Source organism: Anser cygnoides, chromosome 13, assembly GCF_040182565.1.
Source record: "Anser cygnoides isolate HZ-2024a breed goose chromosome 13, Taihu_goose_T2T_genome, whole genome shotgun sequence".
Taxonomy (NCBI): Eukaryota; Metazoa; Chordata; class Aves; order Anseriformes; family Anatidae; genus Anser; species Anser cygnoides.
In genome coordinates this window covers 19162850-19178841 of record NC_089885.1, presented here as the reverse complement: position 1 = coordinate 19178841, position 15992 = coordinate 19162850, and the positions used below count along the sequence as shown (strand labels likewise).

Sequence of the window (15992 nt, the reverse complement as noted above, 5' to 3'; positions counted from 1 at the left end):
CAGAGGTGGCAAAAAAAAGATGCAGATTATTACAGGGAAATTTGGAATATATTTGCTAGAAGGAAAGCAGCCCAAATCAGATTACTAACTTGGTTTTGTATTGGAATGATGACTGTAAATATTCGTTACTCATTCTTCTGAAAAGTGTTTATTTGTCAACTGTGAAAAGATGTCAACCCTCTTCAGATCTGGAGTTCCACATTTTATATGGCTTTTTCCAGATAACTAGAAGGAATTGTAGCCACGCCTCTGTATTAATTATGGTAAAGGTGCTGCACAATGGCTTTAAAAATGCAAATTCAGATGTATGTTTTGCCATGCTTTTGGGTCCTAATTTCAAATACATGTTCCTCGCAGTCTGCTTGTGGTGTTCATATTCTGTATGAAACCTGTTAAACAATGAAAAATTAACATAGGTACACCTGAAAAGATGTATTGGAAAATGTGGTTTTATTACTTTTTACTAAAAACACTTTTAATGATACATAGTAACTTAAACTTACAGCTTAACATAAAAGTTTGATAGTTTCTGTCATATTAGAATTAGACAGTACCACAATAGAAGTAAGAATATACATTCTATTTTTTATATGATGTAAATGATATATTTTTGAAAAGTCCGTCTTTTAAAGAACTGAGTCACATGATAATATTTTATAAATATTTTTAATGCATGCTCTTTTATTTCAGATTTATTTTATTAATTACATAGAGATTTGCAATTTGTTGATTATTTTTTTTCTTTATTTACATAAAACCAATTGTGGTACTTTACTTTGTGATATCATTGTGAAGCACCTGAAAATAAAAGGTGATAAGATGCTTTTAAACATTAAGTTTAACTTCCATGTGTTTCCTCAATTGTAGAGCAAATATTCTGTTCCTTTTCTTTAAAGTACATTGTAAATGTTAATTGATAAACATGACTAAGTCACACCCGTGTCACCAATGCTCGGAAGAAAATAACTTCATCTGTGAAGTGCTGAAACATGCATTCCTGGGACAAATCGTCAAAGCAACGTGCAGGACATACTAATACACAGTATTCGGTTGTTTGTGCGTGTGTGTTAAATTTTGAGAAGTGCTTCCATCATCTTTTCTTGATAATTTCTTTTCAAGAATGCTGAAGCTCAGAACTGACAAAAAATGGCTTTTATCCATATTGGAGGAGTGGCACATATTGTTTAAGGAATGAGACAGATAGCAAATGTATTTACCTCCGTATGGCTCCATGATAATCTTCCAGGTAAAGTAATTTGCCAATCCAAGGGTTATAACTAATGTTACACGTGGTGTAAACTACAATGTAACGACCTAGACAAATTAAAAATGTGTGAACAAGTAATGCACCTGTTTTAAATGGCAGATTGTCGTTATGACTCTTGAATAACTTAGTAGATATTTTACAGATTAATTCATCAGTACACCTCTATCTTGTAGTGACGGAGTATTTCTGAATAACATTAAATTACATAAATGTATATTCTATATCTAAAAAGAAAGTGCAGTACTACAAAGTCTATGCTTTTAAAAAGGAGCATTACTGTGCACTAGATTGCATGTAGCTTTTATTTTAAATTGCAGGGATTCTAGGAAGAAAAGCTCAGATAGGTGCTGATAGGAAGCTACAGTCAAGCAGATAGAGTATAACCAAAACCGTTTGAGAAGTTAGCATATTATTTATATTGCCACAGTACTGATGACCTCTTTCTGTAGACCAGAGGAAATGTACAAACCAAACAAATGCTAAGGAGAAGGAAATCTAAAAGGTGGAAAATCCTGTTAGTGTACTCCTTTTTTTACATGGAGAAACTTCTTTACATTTTCAAGTCTAATAGCTACATCTAATTCATCTTACAAGAAAGAGTGTATCAGTACATACTAACAAGTTGTAGAAGGAGAAGAGAAAGGGAAATAAAAGTTGTAGCCATGACTTGAAAAGGGTGAAAGGGATGTGCATTTGGGCGTTCGGAGTTTGCTGAGGGGCAGAGTCAGAACCCCGTTATTCAAGATGCAATTCATTCTTTGACTTTTCAGTTATGGGCTGTAGGAGATTGCTTTTACTGATTAGAACAACTCACCTGTGTGAAAATTGCAAATTAAAAAATTCCTTCATCTTCTGTTTTAATCAAATTTGAAAGCCGAGGTGGAGGTGTTTGTTTATCCCACAACGTGAAGTACCTGTGTTTAATGCTTAGCAGTCAGCAGTTGTGAGCTGGAGCCAGGGGGAAAATTTCGTGTCAGCTGAAAGAGCAAAGCATGTGAACCAACAGGTACTTATGCTTTTGTGTTATGTCTAAAGAAAGATGACACGTTTTTTCTTACTGAGGTGTATGTTAATTTCTCTTTTCTTGTTTGAGAAAACAGTATGTTTCTGGTATCTTGTGAAACAGTCTTCTGGCAGGGCTGAGAATCGGTCTTACCCCTGCTATAAAACTGTTGGCCTTACAGTCAAAGCAGTATTGTTCTAGGAATTTACAATATGCCAGGCATTGATTTTTACAGATAATTATTTATCCTTTGAAAAATAAAGGTTAAAATGTACCTTTCTGTTACGTAACTGCATTTGGCATGTGTTCATAAGCAACTTTTTCCTGTTAAACAAAGAAATCTGTGTTGGGATCTTGATTTAGAGAGAAATGTCAAGAGCATCACCATAAAAACTGTAATTTGTACTAACTTAATTTCAAAACAGCTTATTTTTTGCAAACTTTGGTTGTATCTCCATTTATTCCTGTGTGTTCTTCACAAGGCGTTCACACAGAGGCCATTACAGATTGAGGATATTACTGTGCAGTGAGTTTTTTTCAGGGAACATTAGATGTGAAGGTAGACCAAAATTGTCCTTGTGTGTGTGTGTGTTTCAGCCTGCTGTGGAAACTGCAAGGGTAATACTCTATGAACTGAGTACAATGTGACCAAAGTAATCTTTTGCACGAACATAGCAATTTTTCAGAAGTAAAGGTACTAAACAGACAGTGTAATTTTGAAATTGAACTACTTTAAAAATACTTCCTTGTGTGATCTGGGGGAGAAATGCCCTTCCAAATCATCTTTAGTTAATTTCAGTCTCAGAAGGATGGAAAAACACTTTCCCTTTCTCTCCTTTGTAACTTGGTTTGTAAGCTGACTCAGGCTGAAGCTCAGGGCCCACAAAGTGACTGAGGTTATTTCCTCACCCAGGAAGTAATATTTGGAGTTTCTGTTCCTCCTGTGGCCGTTAACCACATTCTTCCAGGGTTTAAAGCTTCCTGCTCATCCCAGTATAATTAAGACTGCTGAAGCACTTGAAAAACAAAGCATTCATTGTGCGAAGTGCATCTTACCAAACCATAGCTTCATAGAAATCACATAGAAAATAAATAATAGAAATTATTTTAATAATGAAAGAGATTAAATGCTAAAGATCTGTTGTTTAGCACTTTTTTCAGATCTCCATTTCTCCCTCCTCTCTTCTCCTGCAGTTTTCCAGTTTCCAGAGACATTGGCATTGGTAGTACTTCAAAGGAGTCAACTTCGGTTAAGTAAGGCACTCAGTGGGCTGTTGCTGAAATCCACTGACACCAGTGGTGTCAACTAGGAATCTTTGTAGTGCACTAAGATTTCTAGCATGAGCTATTATCATCAGTGAATTGGGTGTCACTACTGTGTATTGTAAATGGGAACTCTTGCTAAGATTAGTTTCAGTAAAGCAGGTTTTAGGTCAATTGTTCTTGACTGAACCAAGACTAAAATAACAGAATGTGCATATAAGCATCACATATAAATCATTTTTGGCAGCTAAAAAAAAACAAGACAATCTAAAAGAGTGCTTAACTAATTTTAGGTAACAGTTATATGCGATGTGCTTCTAATGCCCAGTATTTATATCACTGGGTTGTGTTTATGTATCTTGACATGCAGTTTATAATGTGCAAACTGTACGTGGGGCCGCAGAAAAATGCTAAACATAATACTATGTAGAGTAGCTGCCTGTGAATGTGCGTGCTTGTGCTCTCTGTCCCAGGAGAGCAGTCCTCGGGGCTCTGTCTCGTCACGGGAACCTACCTGTCTCCTATGGTTTCTGTTGGTAGTACTCAAATTCTTTAGATGTAACTGCCTAGTTGCTGTAAAAGAAGATACGCTGCAGAGATTAGCAGGAAGCTGTATCTGGCATAAGTTAATTAATAATTTTTATAGAGAAGGATGCTGTAAAACAAGCTCAAAATCCGTGATCCTTGACTTGCTACAGTCAATAACAGTAGCAGAAAGTGCGTTCTGCTGTTAGCAAAATCTGGAAGAAACCATCTGTTGTTACCACACTTGGCTTCAGGATGTCCGTTCTTAACGTCTTGCTTTTCATTCTGTTGCTGGCCGGTGGTTCGCTGAGTGAACAAACGTCAGAACGTAAGAAATGGTCGCATTTTTGCTTTATAGCTTGTTAGAAGAGTGATGTTTTTATCAAAGAGCTGGCCAGCCTTTGGTAGTGCTTCTATGGTATCGTGATTCCAGTGGTATTGTTTCCGAGTAAATTCTCCTTACTGGTTAGGAAGAGATCATTTTTATTTAAGGGAAAACAATGAAAATGTTAAAACCTTCGTGTGATAACTGCTTAACCACATTTGCTGAAGTTTTTCGTAGTTTTTGAGTTCTGTACTGCCAAGCGTATAGCAATACTTTATAGAGACATAGAAGACAAAAATGCTTTCACCTACACCTGTTACCGTGTACTTCTGTACATTATGAAGGTCGCAACCGTATGAATTACAACAGAAATATTAGCTTGTCTGGTAGTTTTGAACCATTTTAAGTCAACCTGTCAAATGGGATGTATTTTAAACAAATAAGGCAACTGGGTCCTTTCTCAGTAGGAAGAAGTATTCACTATATGGATTTTAAAAATTTGTACATTAATTTTATGGAAAGTATTTTTAGATTTTTTTTGAGATGAAAAGAGAGAAAATGATCATTAACGAAGCATGATAGCCAGAATGCATTGAAAAAAGGTTATTTTAAATAAGTTAAGTTTTATGGAAGTATCTCTGATTCTGTTGATGTATGTAGGATTGGTCAGGATTTTTTTAATTGGAAGATTTTCTAAATTTTTTTTTTTTACATTTTTAAAGTTGTTATCAGTACTGTGAGGGGCTCAGTGGTGTATTCCTTAATGAAATAGAATATTATGGCCTTAATATCGAAGGGCACACTCTAAAAGCACATCTTCTCATTGTGAAAAGCTATGCAAAATAATATTCAGCCATATTGGTTGTGTTTTTTTTGGTTTTTTTTTTAGAGTATCATAGTGGTGCTTGGCCTTGCAATGTACAGCCTTCCAGTTGTCATTCTCTCCCTCAACTTCTCCAGTGGTGTCTATCAATTGATCACTCGGTTGTACATTACAGGTTAAGTTTTCAGATACATCTCCCTAAATCCTAGACTTCACTGGCTTTGTACCAGAACCTCTGAGTCAGCTTGTACCTTCCTGGTCTGAGTGATGAGTACAGCATTTAGTCTGAGTCCTACATAGGAAAGAAACAGGTAGTGAAGACCACAGGGTGTGAGTTCCAAGTGCGGTAACTTCTAATGTCTGATTAAGGTTTGCTAATGAGGAAATTATTTTTAGACAGCCGTATGTTTCTGTAGTATTGTAAGCAGTCAACTTCTGGAACATAATTTACAGCCCACAATGTTACAGAGTAGAAGAGTTGGAGGAGAACCCATATTAATGCAAAACAAATCCTTTTGTGTAGGAAAATAAGGAATAATCACAATGCAAAACAAAAAGTTTTGCTTGGGATTATAATTAGAGGGTTTGAGTCTCAGATGGGTTTCATTATTTCTAGTCTTTGCCAACAGTCCAGAGATGATACATAGTGCAATTTACACATAGCCATACATAAATAATGCCATAGAAATTATAATAATGTCAGACATACATTTTAGTGGCTAATTGGAATGTTGAGTGCAAATTCAAAGTAACTTGAGCAGGTAAGCCTTCATTTCTCAAATCATTTCAAAAGTTTAAAGGGGCCAGTCATTGGAAAGTAAGATTTAGTACTCTTTACGGAGTACTTCATATGAAGCTTAAATTTCTGATGTAATTAGAAATACAGCCCACTAACAGTATGTTACTGTATAAATGCATTAAAATATTTAGTTTTCTTTTGATTTACAGCCAACTGCACTGCAGTTGAGGACTTTAAAGCCTGCCTGGGTAATACAGACAACTTCTGTCCTACGAATATCTCTTGTCAATGTAAAAATGAAAAACCTTTTTGCAGGTAGGGTGTGGTTTTCTCTTACATGTTTTTTATTTTTTTAACTATATGCCTTGTAAATGCAGCTTGTCAAATGCATTGTTAATGAAGAGCTGAATTTAGACCCTGCAGTGGTAATCCATGACAGTAGATGTAGTTCTTGGTTCACAGTCTGCATAAGATTATAAATCTGCTACAAAACATCATATCTGGGACATGAGTGTAACATTTTCTTTTTTAGAATTTTTTAGAACGATTTCATAGTAGATAAGTACTACAATCCTTGAATTCCACATGCTTGCTATTGTCTCAGATATTGTACTTTAGAACTGAAATAAGTCATGACAGTTTTTTCGAGGTTAATCAAAATTTCTTTAAAGTTTTAAAAAAAATCAGATATATAAACATCCTACTCTCCTTTATGTGTTTGCTTTTTTCCTTTTAAAAAAATCATCATATGAATAGAAGATCTTGTTCACATATTTGGCATAATTTTTTTTATACGTATAGTTTGACCCTTAGACTTGTTGCAGGAAATCAACAAGAAAATAACAGGGCAGAATTATGAAGCTTATCTGATTACCTGGTTGAATCAAAGAAATATAGTCATAATATTTGGTTGTTTATTTATATGCAGCTGACCTCCAGTTTTAGCCAATATATACCAGATCAGATAACTGAGTATTCTGTCTAAATGTTAGTGCAAATCCAACAAGTACAATGCTACATTCTTGAAACTATAAATACATATTTTAAATCATATCCAGGTCAATATACGCATCACGTATTAATTGTGGTAAGATATCTGTGTATCTGTTCAGGAGATACTGAAGATTTTACATGCTTACAGTTGGCAAAAAGATCTTTGACCGGAATCATGCTGTGACTGGAGTAATACACCCAGTTCTCAGCAAAGCTTATCATCTCGGTTTTACTGCAATGCTAACCTGGATTTGCAGTTCTTGGTTGACCCAGAGACTGGCAGAGTGCATTTGCATCAGATCTAGAATACGAAGGGTAGACATTTTCTCAGATACGAAACGTCTCTAGGTGAACAGAAAAAAATACTGAATCCTTTGACCCATGCTGTATTCAATAATTAATAATTAAATAGCAAAATATTTTCCTTTTTGTTACTTATTTTTAAATTAAAATAATGTTTCTAAAATGTTTTTGTTTGCAGATGTGATTACTACAGAGAGGGCTGGCAGGAGTATTGGTACATGGGCCCCAAATGCAACCAGCTTTGGAGCACATTGGATTTAATTTTAGTAACCATTCTTCCTGCAGTAGCACTGGTTTTCATAGTTATTGTAATATTTCAGTGTGTCCACTGCTGTAAAAGTAAAAAAGCGGGGTAAGTTACTCGGTATGCAGTTAAAAGGGTTTCTATAATCAAAATGGAAGTAAAGCAAAAGAAGTCTGGTATGCTCATTAATTTTTAACCTCTTGATATTTAAGTCAACGGACTTGCTATCTAGCATCCTCTACCAAAGTATTCTTATTCTTTGTGCAGTCTAAAACTAAAACAAAGCACCTTAACAGTTATTCAACTTTTTACCACTGTGTGCACAACCTCACTCAAAGTCATTGTTTCTCTTCTTTGAGACTAAACAGGCAAGCTTTAAAGATTAATATGTCCATTTACTACTTTAGCTCAAGACTGGCAAATCTTTCTTGTTGATTTATTTGCTAGTAAGGCCTGACTTTCTTTCCACACATTTAAAAATGAAAAGGGAATAAGACCATTAAATATTGGCAAGAGTCTTGCAGATTAAACACTATTCCACTCATTCTTTGGTCCTCAGTATTGGCGATTTGACCTGCTATTTGCTTTTATCACTTGTCTTTTTTTTTCTCTGGAATCTGACCCAAGTACATACTAAAAAAATACATTTTTTCCCTCCTTTCCTTGTGCCCTGTTAGCATATATCACTGGTACTTCCTCTGTCATTGAAGAATGTAATAATACATAGTCATTGTCACAGTAAGTCTAAACTTATGATAGGGTTTTTGAACAAATTTGCAGCACAAAAAGATTGTTTGACCTGCAAAACTTGCTAATGTTCTAAATGCACGTTTTCCCCTCTACCAGGAAGCAGACAAATTCTCCATGCCGTGAAGCACAACATAACCCTGCATTTACTCATGAACTGTCTGGTAACCTGGGACATCAGCAGCCACCAAGGGTAAGAGATGTGTGGTGTATATCACGTGTTCCTCATTCTAGTGGAAGTTGGATATGATTTTATGGTTCAGCAGAGTGGTATATTAATAGCATAAAATTATCATCTGGTCAAACTGAAAGTTAATCTGAGTTTAAAATCTTCATTTTATTTGCCCGGTACTTGATTTCCAGGACTCATGGAATAAATTTAGTTTGCATAGGAGAAAACGAAGAACTAGGGATTATTTTAAAACCATACCAAATAAACATTTCCTAAGCTAGTTAGAATACCTGCATTATAAAGAGAGAGAATTGGAATATAAGCTCAAGCTACATGCTCCAGCCTCTTCCCTTGTGTCATCACTGTGCTCTACCAGCTGCCTAGCAAGCTAGTTTCAGCCTTATCAGCTCATGAACTCGGTCACTGCATGTGGTTTACTGGTACTAGTGCCAGTGCAATGAAAGGGCCAGGAGTGCATAGCCAGAGAGGAAGAATTTGGTATTCTCCAGACTTGAACCAGTTTAAACTGCTTGAAGAGCCACACCTGCAGTTTTATTGGACTGTTTACTCATTGTACTCCACCAGAGGAAAGATCATCTATTCGGTTTCAAGTTCTTCTGCTTGAATGAGAGTTATCAGTAAAGTTCCATAGCTATTTGTGACTATTAAAACCTGAGAATTAGATGTATTTCTTTCAAATACATTTCATTCTACTTCCAGTTGATTAAGAATTCACAGACTGGATTCGATTGCAATTATGTGACCCTTCTTTCCTTTTCAGGTTGTGAGTGATGCTTTCCAATGACATTTTTGAAGTCTAGGGGGGATCAGTTTAGATGATCAGAAAGTTGTGGCTGTAACAAATGTGTTGTTGATCTTTGTCCTTTCTCAGTTGCGTAATCTATGAATACATAGTATTCAGTAAATGGTATGTAACTGCTTAATTTATAAGCACAGCTGGCACAGATCTAGCCATATTTATTTAAAATTCACTGCCTACAGCTGTGTTAGGTTTGGGGCTAGAATATTTAACCATTTCCTGTGTGTATATTAGAGAGGAAAAACTCCCTAAATCAAATCTGAGATTAAATTACCTGCACCACCTTTGTAACAGAGTATTTCACTGGGACCTTTGCAACATTCCTGTGAGATAGAGTAGACAGAGTCATTTCCAAGATTACAGCGGTAATCTGTGACTGAGCTGGGATTTGGCCTTTGATCCATGAAGGGATGGATGCTGACTCAGGACTAGGCTAACACTGCCACGCAAGGTTTCTTCATTAGGCAAGGTGATCATCCGTTGAACTAGTGGTTAGCACAAAGAAAAAGTGGATAAATACATTCCAAGATCAGAACAGGAAATCTGAAATAAAAAGAAAGATGAATGGGAGTATGTTTTTGTGTGTCCATTTGCTTCCTCATTCTGCACTTTAAGTGATTATACATAGGATTGTTTACTGTCTGAGAATAAGACTTTATAGGCTGTATGAGAAAAGGTAATCTAGTATGATAGATTATTTTCGGTGAAATATATTTGTAAGGTATTAATGTCTTGGAAATGCTCTGGGGAAAAAAAAAATAAGGCATGAGCCTATCTTCACCAGCAGATGGTGCTGTTTATTTTTTAAATAATTCTGGATTTCATATAACTAATGCTGTCACTTTCAAAGTGTAAATGGGATGAAATCCTGCACATTTTATTCAGGAAAGAAATACTATCGTAAAAAAAACCTGCTTTGAGTAAGGGCTGCAGTACTTCCTACTTCCTTGTGCTCCGGACGGCAAGCTGTAGCCCAGAGGCACGTGGTATGTTTCTGCCTGCCTCATCTTCTTGCTAGATGTGGTGGTCAGGAAAAAGTGAACTGCTGACAAGGCAGGCAAGTGCACATACTGTCCTGTAGTCTGAGGAGCCTTCGCCAAAGCTGCCTGAGGGAGGCCCAAGAGTAAACTGAAATCTGTATCTGACAGCTTCAGCTCTTGCAGATGAACTACCGTGAATACTGCTCCCTCTCCTGAGGGTACCATGGTTTGAAAATTATCTCAGGTCATTGTATTTCTAAACAAAGATACCTTTAGCAAATGAATGTACTTTACTAGTTTTATGAACAGTATAGAATAGATACTTTGTTTCTTCATGCTTTCCTTCTTCATCTAGCAATATGTCTTGGAAGACAGAAGCCAGTTTAAATTAAACAGCAATATTGAATTGATTTTAACTATCAATCACTGTATTCAGTTTAATTTTGGACTCTGCGTTGCATAAACCTGAGGTAAATCCACTGCTATTTTTGGAATGGTGTCTTTTTTGATATCTTTAATCATAAGAGACCCAAAAGAACTTGCAGGCCTCAATAAGACCCTTAATACCTAGTTCACTTACTTGCACAGGGGCTTACCTGGCCATTTCTTGGTTATGTCTCAGAGGTACATTTTCCACATTACCAAAATACTTAAAGGTCTTTCTTCTACCGAGTCTTTTAGATAAATTGAATTTATACATATTAAAATGTGTCTATAACAAACAATGCATTTTGTAACTGATAAACAAATAGGTTTATACATCTTTTTCCACCAAAAACAATTGCTAACATACTGTACCTGGTGAGCTGTTTTTATTATTTATTGCCATTTTTCACTTTGTAACCACCTAATCCCTTACATACAGGATGCCTGGATTGGACAAATGCCAAAAGCTGTACTGAGAAGACAAGATTTTGATGATTTCCCAACCTCAAGTCAATCAGATAATTATAGGTATGCTGTTATTTTTCTGTCTTTTTTTGTTGTTGTTCATTTTCCGTTATACTTTGGTTTGAAGACTGTGAATTACTTCGTAGTTTTGCCAGTGGCACACAACTGACAAAGATCCAGTAAAGTGGCTAAGTGTTTGACTAGGTTATTCATGTTATTTTGTAGCTAGAGTCTGCGATGGAAAGAAGTTATTTTTTCTGATTTTTTTTTCTTTATTCTCTTCTACCTTGCATCATTCAAACAGTGTTGCTGCAAGATTTCTAGGACTATTTCATATATTACTACTAAGTGTGTACTGGCACACCTGAGTAAATTTATCAGCTTGCAAGTAAGACTTCAACTTACCTTCATTTTATGTAGTGTTTTTAAAGTATGCTGCCTAAAGTCTGTTTTCCTAATGTCACGCAGAAATGAAAAAGTCAGTGTGAATTTCTCTTCTTTCTGAAGCTAAATTCTAAAATACTGATTTATGGAAAGGCTTGTATGGTTTTCCTCTAACAATTACAAATGTATTCATTTTCATTATTTTTTTAGGAAACGGTTTCCTTAGCTTTGCTTCTTTGCTTTAATCCCCCACAATAACACCAGCCAACAACCCACAACTTTTGCAGTGAACTTGTTTAGCATGGAGCAACTAAACGAGAGCAGAACGTTCTCATAAGTAGCAGGGTCCTACTGTAGAAACAGACTGGAGCTTTCTGATATTTAGTCCATCAGGCCTATTTTTTTAAAGTTTATTTTTTAATATAAACATTGAAAATTTGGAAGGTCTACCTCTCACGATTAGCTGATTATATATTATGGCGCTGTTCAGTATAAGTGTTTTTTAAAAGCAAAACAGAGAATATGTTGCATTGTTTAACTCACTTTTATCAGTGTTTGTGAGGTGAATGGTCTGAGGGTAAAAGGAACTTAAAAGACAGAACAATTAGATGTTAGATGTCTTGTGATTGCCTTGATATGTCACGCACACAGTTACTAAGCAGTATTATTTTCATCTTCATGTTACACAAATACTTTATCTAATTAACCTTATATTATTACACCTGTTTTACAACCTCTTTTTTTTTTCTTTTGCATAGTCCTGTGTATTCTCAGCCCTCGAGGAGACCAGACTATGTTTCCAACCAGCGACCTCAACAATATGACAAATTTGGCTATTCAGGCAACAATACACCTTATGCAGAGAGGAGACAGTATCAGGTACGTACAGAAAGTATACTTACATATCATATAATCTTCTGTGTTGGTACTGAGAACAAATCATCATAACTAAAATTGTTAGTATTTGTGTCACCGAGTAAAGATGTGAGCTAATAAAAGGCCTAAAAATGCCTTTCGCTATACAAGTATTTTCCTCTGGGATACATGTCTGCTAATTCCATTCTAGACTGGCTAAATTTTACAACAGAATGGAACGGTTTCTTTAGAAGGCACCTTCAAAGATCACTGAGTCCAACTGCCTGACCGCCTGAGGGCTACCCAAAAGGTAGAACCCATTACTGAGGGCATTACCCAATTGCCTTTCGGATACTGCCTGGCACGGGGCATCAGCCAGCTCGCAAGGAAGCCTCTGCCAGTGTCTGACCGCCCTCATGGTAAAGAAATTTTTCCTAATGTCCAGTCTGAACCTCCTTTGGTGCAGCTTTGTGCTGTTACCTTGTCCTCTATAATAGGTTACCAAAGATTTAATAATTTTCTGAGTCATTTACATCTAGGTGTTACTACTCATAAAGAGGTTTTTCACCAAACCGAGGGATGGTTTCCCAAGACAGACCCTAGAGAACAGAGAGTAGTCAAGATATCCCTGCAGCTCTGACAGAGGAGCTATTGGAATTCTGTGTTATAACTCACTGTACAGTAAAGGAAATGTAAATGTCTGACATGAAAAATAAGTGCCTAAAAGCTGTGTGCCCATTTTACCAATGCTGTTCCTTTTTCATGCCACCATGTCTTGTGATTTCATTGAAATAATGTGAAAGACCAAGCTGTTAGTTTCCAGCCATGCTGAAAACGTTTGTAATGGCAATATATAAAGGTGCTAATTGTCCTGTAACAATTGTCTTGTTACTTTTACTGACAGTGTAAACATTTTAAAATTAAAAAGGTTTTCTGAACTCTGTACTAAATAAAGTTGTAACTAAATTTCCACTGATGTGTGAAAAATACTAGTGAATAATTCTATTAGTACTTTCCTCTTACAAAGCACCTTTCCTTTGAGACTCCAAAGTTCCTGATCCCATCCTCCCACCACCACTAAATAATTCAAACTTATTGAAGCTTCATGAAAAGTTGCTATTACGTGTTTAATGTACAAGCAGTATGATGTACAGAGAAATGAAGTTCTTTATTCTGGAACTTATGAACTCATTTATATAACTAAGTGTTCTAGTGGGCTTTTTTTCCCTAAAAATTGAATGATTGGTAGACAGATTCATTTATTGTAAGTCATTTCCATGCCTAAAAAAATCCACCTTATCAAAATTGCTAAAAGCATTAGTCAGCTACCAACCTCTTTCTGGCATGGATCTTGATAAAACAGTAGTTTGTGATTAGAATTGATTTATGTAAATAAACCTTTGAGGTTATTTCTGTACAGGAGGTGTACATATATATTGAACTAAGTTATCAATAAAAAAAATACATATTTTTCTTCCTAATGGAGTTTAAAAAAGACAGTTGGTAAAGGAAAAGCTTATCATAAAAAGAAAAATGTAAACATTTTACAAAAAGAAAACTCAGCAGTTCTGAAAGGCATCTGTTACAACTGCAGAAGAGGGCCTTTAGCGTCAGTGGAAAATGAATTAAAAAGGAGTTGTCACGTCCTTTGACTGTCCTTAATTAAGGTGAGAATATTACCTGCGTATTGTACATGTAAATCAGTAGCCAGTCGTGCATTATATCAGAGACTGTAACCTTGTTTACCCCTCTTGGAATACCCATCTGTGGTGTACTTTTTTTTTCCTATGAAAGTCATGTAATATCTACAGAATTTTTCTACCCCAAAAAATATTGTTGTAAGTGTTCCAAGAAGTGTGTGTGTATGTGTATTTTAGAGTCCTATATTCCTAATTGTTTGCAGTTAATTCAATGGAAAAATGAGGAAGGAAAGAAAATGCAGGACTTTCTTGCTAGAAGAGTAGTGTGAGGCTATGGATTATTTGCAAAGGGTCGGTAGAGGATCAGAAGAAATCAAAGCGGCCATGTCTGGCCACATTTTGTCTTCCACAGTACTCCCGTGACTTCTTTGGCCCTCATAAATGTTGGAGAAACCTTCTTTAGTTTAAAAACAAAATCAAACCACAATAGCAACAAAATGTATTGCTGCTGCTTTTCTGCCTGCTGAAATGTTTTTAAATATTTCAAAAACCTCTTTCAGTATGTGTACACGAAGTGTTTGTGTACACAAATATATTATTTGCATAAAAGTAATCTTCCAAAGCTATTGGTGAGTACACATTTGTAAAAACTGCGTATGTTCAGGTACTAGTAAAAGAAATGTAGGTTGATTAGATACAAAATTTTTAATATCAAGCATAACAGGAAGTGAATGTCATGCTAACAGTTTAATTTTAATCTCTTTCCAGAGATACTAATACCAGTGCTCCCTACTTCTGAAGTGTCTCAGCGTGGTGTGTGATCAATGAATGGACAATCCAAATGCTGAGAGATCAGTAAGACCTTGTGTGCTCTGTTACACAGAGAAAGTAATAGCTGTTAGAAAGCACTAGAAGTTATTGCAAAAAAAAAAAATGTATAGAAGACCATTACAAAACAAAACATATTTCTGAAATTACCATCCCATTTGTTTGCTTTATATTTGATGACAGTTTAGCTTTCTGAATACCTGATTTTACAGTTTACACAGCTGTTTCTACATATTGCTTAAATTGTTGCACATCTGTCTGGACCCATGTTCTTATGTGATTAATTGTGTCCTGTGCCTAAACAACAAGAAGTACCTGTCACCTTTCTTCAGAAGAAATTCATGGGAAAAAAGGAAGACTCAAAAAGTCATTATGAGAAATGACAAATACGTATGCTAATCATCATTCTTCCTTTATTGCTTCCCAGGAGGGTTTAAATCCATCTCAAAAGGAAAGTGGGGGGAGCTGCATCTTTTCTTACTTTTCAAGACGGTTTGTCAAAGATAGCTTCTTCTGGGCACAGGTTTTGCTTCTTGGTGTCTGTTTGGCTTATCCATTTATTTGTGATGTTTGCCCCACTCTTTCATGATCTCTGTCTGTATGCTGGTGAACAATGGTTTCTAGTCTAATGCTTTTACTAGGACCATGAATTTCTCTGACTAAAATTAGGAAGATTCTCCAGGGCACTGTAGCACACAGAGCCTGCTGTTCCCTGACAGTATTTCTTTGTTTTTCCCCAAAGGAGCCAATATGTAAGGAAGAAAAACAACAAATTACATACAAGTTCGAACTGTGTAGTAAAGTCTGTGTTCTTGTGTACTCCAATAACCCAAGGAATTAGGTAGAAAGGAGGGCTCTGTTTTCAGGCACAGCCACCTAGGCCCACTGACACTGGCAGCATTGTGCAAGCGCAACCAAGGCACTTTGCTTCCCAGTGTCTCAAGATGCATCAAATTGACTAACTATTGACTGACGCAGCAAACAGCCTGTGAACCCATTCCGTTCTCCCTTGTTTCTTCATAATTTTGTCTTCCTTAGTCATCTTGTCGATCCAAACAGCTCAAATGTTTTGCCTTTAAAAATGCAGTTTGTCTTTGTAACTTGCTTTGTGAATAATGAAAATAAATGAAGCTATGGAAAATTGACTACCTTACCACTAACTAACAAATAAAAGATACTGAAGTCCTGGA

General features: G+C 35.9%; 2 protein-coding genes across 5 annotated transcripts in view; both read left to right on the top strand.

The window, feature by feature from the left end:
* The window catches only part of LOC106042967 (uncharacterized), a 16709-nt gene extending 717 nt beyond the window's left edge, over window positions 1-15992 (top strand). The window contains exons 2-8 of one of the 4 annotated variants that reach the window (XM_048076095.1): window positions 1120-1246; window positions 6155-6260; window positions 7420-7593; window positions 8332-8425; window positions 11070-11158; window positions 12238-12358; window positions 14743-15992. In XM_048076095.1, the coding sequence (XP_047932052.1) occupies window positions 1192-1246; window positions 6155-6260; window positions 7420-7593; window positions 8332-8425; window positions 11070-11158; window positions 12238-12358; window positions 14743-14751 (648 nt within the window). In that variant the 5' untranslated portion in view covers window positions 1120-1191 and the 3' untranslated portion in view covers window positions 14752-15992. Of the gene's footprint in view, window positions 1-995; window positions 4387-6154; window positions 6261-7419; window positions 7594-8331; window positions 8426-11069; window positions 11159-12237; window positions 12359-14742 lie in introns of those variants that run through there. The other 3 variants (XM_048076093.1, XM_067004886.1, XM_013192200.2) reach the window with 3 other exon arrangements.
* The window catches only part of ZNF711 (zinc finger protein 711), a 41261-nt gene continuing 40030 nt past the window's right edge, over window positions 14762-15992 (top strand). The window contains exon 1 of the mRNA XM_067004846.1: window positions 14762-14829. The gene's annotated coding sequence lies outside the window, so the exon portion shown is untranslated. The remainder of the gene's footprint in view (window positions 14830-15992) is intronic.